The 13,167-nt window shown below is 47.9% G+C and overlaps 2 protein-coding genes across 7 annotated transcripts in view; both read right to left on the reverse strand.

Annotated features, from left to right (window-relative positions):
* The window catches only part of RIDA (reactive intermediate imine deaminase A), a 113,254-nt gene that overhangs the window by 64,178 nt on the left and 35,909 nt on the right, over positions 1-13,167 (reverse strand). The gene's annotated exons all lie outside the window — the stretch shown is intronic.
* The window catches only part of NIPAL2 (NIPA like domain containing 2), an 89,154-nt gene continuing 85,608 nt past the window's right edge, over positions 9,622-13,167 (reverse strand). For all 6 annotated transcript variants that reach the window (XM_078441667.2, XM_060611006.3, XM_060611005.3 and 3 more), the window contains one exon: positions 9,622-12,397. In XM_078441667.2, coding sequence (XP_078297793.1) covers positions 12,285-12,397 — 113 coding nt within the window. In that variant the 3' untranslated portion in view covers positions 9,622-12,284. The remainder of the gene's footprint in view (positions 12,398-13,167) is intronic.

Here is a 13,167-nt window from a genome sequence, read left to right on the forward strand (position 1 = left end):
TGGCTGCGGGCTCCTATTCTGCCCTGCACACCCTTCTTGTTTCTTCAGCACCTACCAGGTTTTGCTGGTGGCGGACTTTCATCGTACTACTTAATATCTGACTCACGGAGTCGGGCTCGAGACCAGCTTTGCTTGATAACCCTGGACACATTAAGTGTTCTCTCTGTGTGCTTCTGACTCCCACACTTTGCATGCTGTGTGTGTGCCCATAGCACAGCGTCCTTGTCCCTTTGCTGAGCAGCATTCAAGCCGGGCTGTTATCCTTGCTGCTCCAACACGGTCTCCTTGCCATTGTTTTCTTCTTCATTCCTCAGACCTCATCTGAGATAAATCTTCAAGCCCTCCACTCCTCCCCGAGCTGGTCTATGACTCACGAAGCCCCATACTTCAGAACAAACAGGCCGTCCCCAGCCTCCCCGCTCTGCCCTCCCTGACCCAGTGCTCTCTCTCCAGCGATGATGGACTTTATTGCAGCGCCGGGTTAGGGTTTGGTCCTGGATTGGTGATGTTATTAAAAACAGATTTAGTAATGTTCCAAGCAGTCAGTCCGCCTGTCCAGTAATGGTTCATCATTGTCATAAAGCTGAGGGGTCAGCTCATCTCTGCTTTTAGGCACGACCACACATACGTCATACCAGAGAGAAGGGCTGATCTTTTATTTGTTGTTAGTTTTCAAAGACCTCCCGAGAGAGTTCGGCCTCCCTCGGAAACCTACTCCGGTGAGAGCCAGGGGTCCCCAGGCCGTGCCGCTGCGCTGTGTGTGTGCATATGTGCGATGTGCACGCTCCAGGGGTGCTGCAGAGACAGGGACCTTCTGCCCCCACTGCTTGCCCCCTGCCCCCTTCTGCAGGTGCAGGGTGGGAGACAGCTGCAGCAGAGGGGAGCAAGCAAGGAGGGCGGGAGCAGTGCGCCGAGGACTGCGCCGTGCCTTGGGTCCCCACACCACTGAACTCTGTGACCTAAGGCATGCTGATCAGTTTCCTTGCGCCTTAGGCCCTCAACTGTGGTGGGGGAATGATAATGGTTATTTGCAGTGTTCTGAGGCTTGCAGATGATACACGCAAAGTGCCTTGTCCTTAGAAAGTGCATCATAAATGTCTGCTATTATTGGGAATAGAGAAAAAAAAAAATGATGCCTGGGGGAGGCAATGGGAACTTTTGGACTTGAGAATCTCCTGAGAACAGAATGTGTGGTCTGTGTGGGCAGACGTCAGCCGGGGGTGAATCCTCCAGGGAGGCTCCTCTGCTCGCTGCACCGGGTCACGGAGAAAGCCTGAGGCCGCTCCAGCTGGTTGAGGGGCCTGTCCCTCTCTTGTTTGCATCCTGGATACTTCCAGCTGACTGGCCATGGCATCATGTCCTCAGGCCGTGGGGGGCATGAGCACACTGCTGTGTGTTCTGTAGGGGGGGGCAGTGGGGGGCGATACACATTGCCTGACTTGATGAGAAGCAACTTGTCCCTGGGCTGTTGGTTTCCATGGCAGCACCAGGAAGAGCAGCCAAGCAACCAGGCAGTTATGCTTGAAAAAAAAAAAAAGTAGTATGATTTGGGAACCTAGTGACTGTCATAGCCCTGTGTATGCAGAATACAGAAATTCATTTATGTAACAAATATCTGATGAGCATCTACCACATTCGAGGCATCGGAGGGCATAACAAAGATCCCTGTTCTTGGGGAGTTCCCACTGTGGCAGGCGAGGGTGGAGAGGCAGACAGCAAACAATAAACATAATAAAGACACAAATTATACAGTATTTTAGGGGGCAAGTGATGCTATGGAGAAAAAGAGGAGGAAGAGAAAAAGGTCATGGGAACTAAGAGTGCTGGGTGAAGGTGGGATGGGTTGCAGCATTAAATACGGTGGTCAGTGACATTTGAGCAAAGATTTAGACAACTTTCAGGGTTAGCACGGTTGTGAGAACAGCATGTGCAAAGGCCCTGAGGCAGAAGTAGGTGTGGTATGTTCAAGGACCAGGGAGAAGGCAGTGAGGCTGGAGGGGAATTGGAGAAGGAGGTAGGAGGGGGCCTTCAGGGCAGAGAGGTCATGGAGGTCAGATCACATAAAGTCTTTGGACTTGGGCCTTTCTACATGAATGACCAGTCAGAGGCTATAGCAATAATCCAGTGGGAGATGATAGTTATGACAGTGGAGGTGGTGACAAGTCCAGGGCAAATCCTGTTCCACAAAGAGTTATAATTAGATACCAGGAATCAGATGAGCTTGTAGATGACTAACTCTAAGTGGAATAACCTAAGAGTTGCACCAAAACAACAGCAAAAGAAAGTAGAAGGGATTCTCAAGAGGGAAGGAGAACATCTGGGTGATAAAATCATTAAATCTTCAAGTGTTAGAGATGGGCTTTGAAGGGTGGAGGGTTCCAACGGGGAACAGATGTGGGAAGTCAGTTAGGTCAGGAGTTGCAGCCTGGGAAAAGCAGGAAGGGCAGAGAGGCTGGGACAGGCTGAGGCCTTTCTCTCTCCATCTCTACTCTCCTGCTTCAGCCTGAATCTGAGGGAACAGATTGGGGCAAACTCGTGGGGGAGCTGGGGAGCTGTTTCAGGTAGGAGGTCAGGAGGACCTAAAATGAGGGCAGCAGCTAGGGGTCTAGGAAGAAGGGGAAGCATGGGCAGGATGCTTGGGAGAGAGGTCTAATGTGATCTGTGCGGTGATTGGCTGACAGACAAGGGAGGAGTCAGAGATGGCCCTGAGGCCCAGCTTGGGCCTAGGGAGCATAGGGGTGCCCCTAAAAGAAGTAGCTGGGTGGCAGGGGTGCAGAAAAGAGGAGAGGTGGTTGGGCGATGACTTTGCTTTTGGACATACCGACACCAAGATGTCCAGGGGGCCGTGGACAAGCAGGGGTTGGGAATGCCGGTCAAAGCTCCACGGCCACGCTCCGCTCTCTGCTGATCTGCGCCGATTTGTTTGTTGAGGAGATCACAGAAGCGGCGGGAAGTCTGCAGGACTAGGCTGGGAAAAGGGGCAGAAGCCAGGTGAAACCAACTGGCTGGCTTCAGCAAGCACTGAGTGGTGTCACCTGCACGGGCGCACTGGCGTGACAACTGAACGTCGGATGCCGACCCCCGCCGGTGACAAATGAATACAATCTTACCCGTCTCGTGCTTCAGACTCCGTGTTCCCGGAGGAAGCGTGAACTTCCGGGGGTTGGGGACAGTGGTCTTGCCTTACGGCTTTCACAGTGGGAGGAGGGGGGAGTTTCCGCTTCCCAGCAAGGTCTGTGCCATGGAGGTTCCCCAAACAGGGGGGGGGGGGGGTCACGTGCTGGAAGCCACAGGAGACACGAGCCCCTAGGTTACTTGGTTAGTTCTGCTGTAACCACAGATTGGGGGTGCATAAATACAGAAGTGTATTAGCTCATAGTTCTGGGGTCTGGAAGTCCAAGACTAAGGTGCGAGCAGGATCGGTCGCTTCGGAGGGCGGTAGGGCAGAATCTTTCTTTCTATGCCTCCCTCCTAGCTTCTGGGAGCCTCAGGTGTTCTTGGGGTCATAGATGGCTGTCTCCTCCCTGCATCTTCACATTGTTTTCCCTCTGTGGACCTCTGTGTCTAAATTTCCCGTTTTTTCCACGAGGACACCAGCGGTAACTGGATCAGGGCCTGCCCTAACTGATCTCATTTTTAACTTGATTACCTCTGTAAAGACCCTCTTTCCATATAAAGTCACATTCTGAGGTAGTGGGGGTTAGGACTTCAGCGCCTACTTTGAGTGGGGGGTGGGGGGTGGGGGACACAAGTCAGCCCATAACCGTCCCCTACAGTGGCACGTTGGTTTGGCTCTTTTTTGTCACTTCATTTCTCTTCCTCTCAAGAACAGGATGGTTTTCATCCTGATGACTTTAGAAAGCTATTTGTGTAATTGTCAATTGCTAAATTATGGAAATGAAATAAATCTGCTTTGCTGCTTCAATCATTCATAAAAATCAGTTAATAAGCTTTGGTTTGCTCTCAGCAACTTCTGTTGATAGAGTGTGGATCCAACACTCTGGTAGTGGAGAGTGTCCCTAGCCACGGGATAAATGTTTTTTCCATTATTAACTTTATTGTTGTGGTGCAAAAGTCAGTCGGCAAAGTGAGGCTGTTCTCATTGCTTTTGGACGGGAAAACACGTTCGGCACGTGGGCCATGCACAGGGGCCATATACCAATTTGCAGCGAGGACCCGTCACCCCCAGCCCACCCAGGCACCGCTGGTTCACCACTCAGACCTTTTCTCCAAACCTGTTTGACATCCCCACGGTTGTCAGAAAGGACTTAAAGTCACACATGTGTCCTTAGGCCTGATATATTTGGCCCCTCTGCTTAGTCCTTTTGAATAAACTTTTTCTGTCTTGTCACCCTGGGCCTTTGCTGGGGACCCCGGGCTCTGCCTGCATTATTCTGAAGGAGGACGTGAGGTCTTTGTTCCAGCCCTCAAGCCCCCTCTTTCTAGCAGTCACCCAGTCCCTCCTGTATCTTCTCTGAGGTCCAGCAGGCCAGAAATAATGAGCTCTGCTGTATAAGTGGGGAAACGGGGTCACCAGAGGCAGACAGGCACCCAGAAATCTGTTTCCTTCTAAATAGAGCTAGAAAAAGGAGTTTGGGGATTCATCCAGCCGACCCCCCAAGATAAACCTACAAGCAACCAAAGAAAAGGAAGTGGGAACACGGAAGAGAAGAAATCATCACTTTTATGTTCTTTGGAGGGGGTGTTCTCTCCAGATGTCCAGAGAAGCCCCTGGCCTACAGAGAGCAGCGGCGCTGAGTAAACAGGAAACGCCAGGAATCTATTTTTATTTGGTGCTGTCTTTACTTTCCCTTGTTTCAGTGGAAAATGAGTCTGGATTCCACAAAACTCCTTAGTGAACAGCAAATATAAGCGGAGGCAATGCCAAGGCTCTCGATCCTCAGCGGTGGTTTGGATCAGTTTCTTCTTTGCGGAGACCTTGGAGGCTGGGGCTGGCTGTGCAGGAAGCAGGTGGCTTGCTTTAGAGGAGGCCCGTGGAAAGGCAATCGAGGGGAGCACTTGGGCCCCTGTAGCAGATTTCGGTCCTCCTCCTCAGAAGCCTGCCCTCCCCACCCCGCTCCACGGCAGCAGCGGAGAAGGGGGGCGCTCCTGCTCATGTCCGCTCCTGATCACGTCCCCATCAGAGTCAGCCCCTGGGGCTGGAGGCTGGAGATCTCTGCGCCACGGGGAGAGCGTGGCCATGGCTCTGCGGTCTGCAGGGATGTCCGACTGGTCCCGAAGCAGGGCAAACTCCGCAGGAGGAACTCCTCGTTTGGCCAAAGGGCTGCGTTGCTTGGAGATGCCTTCCTCCACCCCTGCCCTGTTCATTTCTCTGGTGTTGCCGTAGGGCCACCCGTAGGGAGCTGGTGGATAGTCAAGGAATGAGGTGATCATAAGCCTCTTTTGCTACTGAACTCGGGACTTTTTCTTGTTTGTATGTTTAGGTGCGACTGATGTTTCCCTCTACATTGGGAAGGTTTCCCATTATGTCTGCTGCTCCCCTCGGAACACCTGTCTTCATCCCGCTGCCCTCCTCCAGCACCGCCCCCCCCCCCCCAAGCAGATGCCTTGGCTATTCTTAAATTACCGTATATCAGGTTTACTACACTTTTAAAAAAGAACAAGGATATGATGTTCATTAAGAATAAGCCTAGGAGCCACCAGAAACTTGTGGTCATTTTCTTGGGCCCACCTTCTCCTGTCTCCTATCTGAAGACCGCCCCCTACTGGTTACGGACTGTCATTGAACAGTGCTGCCCTGTAATTTGAATGCTGGGAAGAGCTTCTTCCTGAATTTCCTGAAGCGATTCTCAAATGGGCTTATCCTTTCCCCTTATGTGCTAGCAGCAGCCACATCTAACTAATGTTTTCTGTTAACCCCATGAGTGTTGGGAAAAATCAGACCCTTCCCGTGGCCAGGAACTCAGTCTCTCCAGCCAGCTGGAGAAGGGGTTGGCTGTTATTTTTTTTAATGCTTATTTATTTTGAGACGGCAAGTGCAGGAGGGGCAGAGAGATGGAGAAACAGAGAGAGAATCCCAAGCAGGCCCCGTGCTGTCAGAGAAGAGCCCAATGTGGGGTTCGATCCCACGAACTGTGAGATCATGACCTGAGCCGAAATGAAGAGTGGCACGCTAAACCCACTGAGCCCCCCAGGGCGCCCTGGCGGTTGGCTGTTTATTGTAAACATGCCTCTGAGTGGAAGGAGGTGAGCTTCACTCACCTGGACCTTCCCATGTTGGGCCTGGGCCTTGGCTATCTGTCACCAAAACTCGCTGGTCAACCCCACTCTGCATCTACTTCTTGTATAGTATTGCTTACTGCCTCTCTTGCTTCGCCAACAGATTTGGTTCTTCTATGCTCACAATTCCTTCTTCTCTATAACTTCAGTCTCCTACTGACCGTGGCTTGCTATGGCCCTTGCTGTCCCTTCTGCCTTCACACCTCCCCAGGAGGGCTCCCAGCCTCAGCTCCCCGCCTAACCCCTTGACACTCTCCACATCTCCCAATTCAGGTTCTGGGGAGTGCAGTTCTGGCTGGCCTGGCACATCCTTCTCTGGGCCCAGCTTTTCTGCCCAAGGCCATCTCAGGGGTCACCACCCAGCCTTTAAGGCCTGGCTACACTGGTCATTTCTGGTAGGATGTGATGTGCCACAAATGCAAAGCCTGAATTCAGTCCTTGCTTCTTGAATGTTTATTATGCCATCTAATATCGATGGTGAATGACTAAAAAAGATAAAGGGGAATGTCATGAAATTCTGAGAGGCGAGTTTCTTATTATGTCCTTAGGTCCACCCTGCACCCCCAGAACTGAAGTTAATGCCATCATTTCCTTCCCAAATCAAACTCAAGCCCTTAATTCTGTGTCAGAGCTGGCCACTCAAGGCCTTCTAACCTGCCTTTCTCGTCCTATCAATTGCCTTCCTCTTCTCGTGACTCCATGTTGCAGATGTTTCCAAGCTTACTCTGAGCTATTCAGCTTCTCTTTCGCTCACGGGCTTCCATCTAGGTCTAAATTCTATATGGACTTTGAAGACCAGCTCAATACCTGCGTTAGTTTCCTAGGGCTCCCGCAGCAAAGTACCACAGACTGGGCTGCTTTAAATAATAGAAAGGTATCCTCTGATCAGTCAAGGTGTTGGCAGGCTGTGCTCCTTCCCAGGGATCTAGGAGAGAATCTTTCCTTGCCTCTTCTCATTTCCGGTGGCTCCTGGCATTCCTTGGCTTATGGCTTCGTGACTCCAATCTCTGTCTCTATCTTCATGTGGCTTTTCCCCCAGTGTGTCTGTTATCTTTTCCTGTTCCATCTCTTATAAGGACCCTATTATTGGATTGAGTAGTCCAGAATGTAATCTAGGATGACATTGTCTCAAGATCCTTAATTTAATTACATCTATAACCCTTTGGCCAAAGAGGTCATACTCATACGTTCTGGGTGTTAGGAGGTAGACAAATCTTTGTGGGGGGGGCACCATTTAACCCACCACAATCCCCAATTTCTTTTTGAAGTCTGCCTCCTAGTAAAAAATGACCGCTTTCCCCTCTGGGCTCCCATAGCCTTTATTCAAGTCTTTTAAGGAACTGTTGTTGTCTTGTGCAGTGTAGGTATAGCGATACTAGTGATAAGAGTGTGGATTGCAGAGTTAGATGTCCTGGGTTCAAATCCCAGCTCTGCCAGCTGCCAGCTGAATGACACTGGTTGAACCACTTCACTTTTTTTGCTAGAGCTAGGATGCAAGGAGGTGCTTAGGGCACAGCATTTAAGGAGCAACTCACTCTCAGGGCCCCGCAGGTGCTGGGTCAGCCCTGTCACCATACTGAGAGTAAGATTTCCATGATCTTTCTTCAATTTCATGCCCCAGGTGCCTCTCTTGACTTACCCTGGTCTCTGCCCTGCCTCTTGCCCTGTTTTTTTAATCTCTAAGATAGGGATAATGACTTCCCTGGTACAGAAATTATAAGGGTTAAGTGAGTAGCACAAGTGAAAGACTTAGCACAGCGCCTGGCACATCATAGGGGCTCAAGAAATGAAAGCTGTTGTTTACCAGACAGTACATTCCTGCAGAGCTGGTCTTCATGTCGAATTCATTTTTATACTAAGAACCTTAAACACACTACATCGAAAATAGTATGTGATCAATTATGTTTAAGCGAATTAATCAGTCTTTGGGAAGTTTGAGGCATGTGGTGATTGGGTCTATAATCAGGCAAACAACTCAAACTTCAAGTCCCTGGATCAAGAGTGCTTGAGTTGGGTCATTTCCTTGTTCGTGTTTAGCGTTTTAGAAGGTTTAGGTGAGGAACTTTGGACGGAAGGAGTAGAGCCCAAACCTCAGAAAATTGCTGAGGTTGGTTTTCAAATTAGAACCATGAAGGAAAAGTCTCCCAAAGTGGGATGTGTGCACACTGGCAGGATTAGCTTGAGTCTGGGTAGCAGCAGCTCAAATGTGCAAAGTGGCTTTGGTTCACGCGTGCTGGTCACGTCAGGAGTAGAGGGGCTCCTTCTCTGGCACTTGCCAGCTCCCTGGGAAGGAGATTCTTTCCTGGAACACGGGGGCTATCTTGCACCTTGCCTGGAACTCTGTGAAACTGCTGGCAACATCTGGCTCAGCTGGGTGCACCCCAAAACACATTTATTTGATACTGGAGTTGATATGCCTCTCTTACATTGTGGTTGGGACTCATTAACTCTCAATAAGGACCAACACTGAGGGAGGAGTTTCCTCTCTTTCTTGCAAAAAATGTTTCCTTGGACGGGTCATAGCTCCTGTAACTGATTTGCTCTCCTGGCACAGGGCTGCATGTTGTGTGGTACCCTGAGGCTGGTAAGAAAGGGGACAGACTCAAGAATTCCTGGGTGGGAAGGCTTTTCCCTGCACTTACCACAACTGCTAAAAACGCGACGTTTAATAGCCCAAGATCGGTCTGTATTTGCATGGAAACCATGTTTGTGTGGATTTTTTTCTTTTTAATTTCAAGACAGCCATAATAAGAGCCAGACTGTTGATGAGTCCAACGATTAGAAGCAGCTCCTAAATTTCCCACACAATCACGTTAGGTTCAATTCTGAGATCTTCTTCTAAAAGTTCAACACGTGTGGTGTTTATCTAGCAACTTCACTAAAGCACTCAGATTCACTAGCGCCAGACATGTGAATTAGGTAGGCAGTGGCCAGTGCAAGGATTATCTCCATAACCAGCCCTGGAATTTAAGTAAAGCAGTCTGGCGGGGGGGTGGGGGGTGGGAAGGTTCATTTTAATTACTGCTATATTTATGTCCATAACATCACTATTAAATTGGCAAGTATGAAGCAGCCTTTAGCGTGGCCGAGCGCAGACGGTTACCATCCCTGCATGAGCTGTGCGCTTGGAAACAAGGAGCATAGAGAGGGTTCTTGGCTTCCAGGAACTTGGCTCAGTGTTTCAATCCATTTAAGTCATACCCACCATTTACACCTGCTTCTTTTGGAGCCAAACTTGCACATTATCACCATTACTCTTCACTAGCACTGACATTGCAATAATCTACGAAATCTGCCTTTTCCTGTTCTTTCTTTGCCACAAAATAGAATTTCCAGGAGCTTGTGGGGGTGGGATGGGGGTGTTGAAAAATACATTCTGAGTCACTGCTTGAGAAGTTTTTATTGTATTTTTTTCCCAAGTGATTCTGGTAGTGAAAGTATTATGGTCATAGACTAAGCAAACACTTAAAGTGAAAACAATCAGATTAGGTAAAGTCCTCTGCTTTGATGAAAGGTGGCTCATACTCACTTCTGAGGCTATTATCAACTTGGACTATGGGACTGGAAAGGCTCTTCCAGTTCAGGTAGTGGTGCTCACAAAAGAACCACTGCTTTCAAGAGAAACTTGGGCACCCATAATGAACTCACCGCTTCCATCTGTATCTTATATAAGCAACAAGATCCTAATGTAAATATCAAGACATGGCTCCACCATGCCGCAGTATCCTAGTTTGTCATGGACCATGAAGTGCCACTTTTTCAACTCCTGAATGTCCAAGGAACAAGAAAGACCCTGCATAGGAAGGGCAAGGGAGTCTGGATTAGGGCTTGGCAAACTACAGGCCTAGGGCTGACCACCTGTTTTGTAAATAAAGTTTTACTGGCATACAGCCGTGCTCATTCATTACGCATCATCTATGATTGCTTTCATGCTATCATGGCTGAGTTGAGTGGCTGCGACAAGCAACATTGGCCAACAGACCCAAAAATATTTACTCTCTGCGTCTTTACAGGAAAATTTTGCAGGCCCCTCGTCTAGACAAACAGTCAAATGAGTCAAGTATTGGCTAAAGGTCCCCGATTCACAATGCCAAGAGAAGGACTGGGTTGGCTTTGGTTGTTGTCATGCACTTTGTAATTTAAAAAAAATCTTATGAGCCAGTACAACTAAAACTCCTATTCACCTGGCTTTGAAGAAGCAATGTGGAAAGTAAAATTAGGTCTCGATATATTTTGTATGTTGCCTGGACTTCTAAAGCGTTGCTGGATTGCTCAGATGTGCATAAGTCAATGTCATCTCACAGAATTTTTAAAAGATGCGAATGTTGGCAACTACTAAAGCATTGGCATCATGCTTGTGTCTGTGCAAAATTCTGCAGTGCTCAAAACCACGTGCTGTAGCTATAAATGGAGTCCCACTTCAAGTACAACTCTTTAGTCTAAATATTTTCGCAATCTTTGAAACCAGTTTTAAGAGTCATCAGAAATCTGTAGTTTAAGACACCAGACACATTTCTTAGCTGAGCCTTCTAGTGCCAACATGTTGGACCGATTCAGTAAAACATGCCATAAATTATAGGACTGTTTTATTTGAATTAGGGGGATACTTTCCACAACAGCAGGAATTCTTACCAGGAGTTCAAAAGCCAGACATGGGCTCTAGGTTATTATTCATACGTGGGTGATAGATTCGGATCTTGCCTTTGTGGCCAGGTTTGGTCAGGAGCATAGGTTACGACAAGGAATGAGGCTGAAAGACCCAAAGCAGTTCAGACGACAGCCTCAAGAGCTCCGAGATAAACAACCTTTACAAATGCCAGACAACTGGCCTGAACAATTTTGGACTGGCATGTCAGACGTGATCTGAAGGTTTTGAAATGTCATTAGGGATAGGGCTTATTACTTGATTTTGGTTACAGTGAAGGCTAGCTTTTTTCTTCTCATTTAAATATATTAGCAGTTCATAAATAACAGATATGATTATGGACTCTCCCTACAAATATATCTTAGTAGGTATCTGACTAGTCACAGCAGTGGAGCCAGGCAGGGTATAGCAGCACATGGCCTTCCTCTGTGGTCTCAGCTTGGGCCACCTGGCTATGTCTACAGACTTCAATGGCTAAAATCCAGGTCTCTAATCATAGCTGTCCTTTTGCCTAGAAGAATTTATAAAGCTCGAGATAATAACTTGGGGAAGAAATGGTACGCTAGTGAAGGTAACACTAAGAACTTAAATATGAGTTTTGACCCTTGTGTCAGGAGTTAAAATATACCCAGTAGATAAGTCATAAGAACTAAACAAATACAGGCATAGGATATGAAGTTTTCAATTTCAACTCAAGTATAATAGGATCATACAGCTGAAGAAAATGTTCATCATTCTATGTTTTTTGAAAAATTAGTCCTAATTCTGAGGTGGTTCCTTTCTTAATCTGAAAAAGTTCACCAGCCAAGGTACACACCATCACAGAATGCCACTTACAAACTCTAATTTTAAAGATAAAGGGATGGTTATAATAGGGCTCATTTTCAGGAAAGATGATTCACCATTCTAACTTAGGAATAGAAAGGTGAGATCTTTATGGGGGAGGCTCATAAAAGATGTCGTAGGAGAAATGAATGTTCTCAAACCTTTGGTACCAGAATGAGGTTGTGGGATTAACATGTCTCTTTAAAGCAAAGCAGCTGACGCTCTAAGTCGAGTGGGAAGAGCCTATGTGCTCTGTAGCCAAATCGTGAACGCACATTTTTGTGTGACAGTCCTGCTTGAGTAGCCAGGCCCTAATTAAGATCTAGCCAGTTAGGAGTTCACTAGGGGCAAGTCCAGGGTGTGGGGAACACTTCAAATTACATTCCATGAAGACATGAGACTGTCAAGGCTTAGGAAGGCCCCGCTGTCCGCACAAATGGAGACACGGTGAAGGACGGGTAATGCTAGCTAGCACATGTCAGCACAGAAAAGCTGTGGACACAAATGGAACATGTGCAGTTTTTTTTCAAAGGTGATATCGAATAACAGGCCAGAAGCCATCCCTCTCGGCATTTTAGACCTCTTTCTTCTCTCCACTTTGGCTCTTCGTTGAGTCACTTCCATCAGGCAAAGTTCCATAGGATAAGCCATTTGAATCTGGTTGTATTTTGTCCAGTGTTTGTTTCCCTGTGGAGATAGTAATCACAGAAAATCTTTTGTGCTCATACAAAAGGATAAGTCTTAATAATTTCTCCTCTCTCCAAGCCACATTTTATTCCCCCCCACCACCGTTTTTTATAATATGTGGTCACCCTCTAAACAAGAGATAAACACCGGGAAGAAAAGGCCTCAGAACTCCATGTCCCTTGACTGTGACCATGCGCCGTCCACAGGAGAGAGCTGTCTCCCCATCGCACAGGGCCTACTGTGCTGAGCATGGAAACCAGGTTGGATCAGTCATGGGGGGGACATGAAGCATCCACTCATCTCCACACCTTCCTGCCCGGTGTCCTTCCCCCTTTTCCATGTTTGTTCTAAGTATATAACAACAGAGAAAACAGACTTTCGTAGCAGATTCTGGAAGCTGCTACTGATCCTATGTATGGGGCTTTGTGAAATGAAAACTCGCGTTAAAAATATGAAAACTTTATTTTCTACCCAAGAACTTCTAACCATACACATCATTTATAATGCACACCCTTGCCGTGAATGCCAATTCTTGCCCTGAATGCTCTTAGCTGATCAGGGGACTCAAGAGGGAAAGAGAACACAGAACTTCTTGGGCCACATTTTCCCAGTCATAGGGAGAAGGCTTTAATGAATTTTGCTTCGAAGGTTTGGGCCTAACAGAATGGTAAAGGAAGCTGTCAGATCACCGTTACTTCCGTCTAGAAACCTACAGGTCACCCCAAATCCCTAGCAAAGCTGGAGATACTGGGTGGGCAGGAGAGGGGGTG

The sequence above is a fragment of the Panthera onca genome, chromosome F2 (genome assembly GCF_046562875.1).
Source record: "Panthera onca isolate mPanOnc1 chromosome F2, mPanOnc1 haplotype 2, whole genome shotgun sequence".
Classification (NCBI taxonomy): Eukaryota; Metazoa; Chordata; class Mammalia; order Carnivora; family Felidae; genus Panthera; species Panthera onca.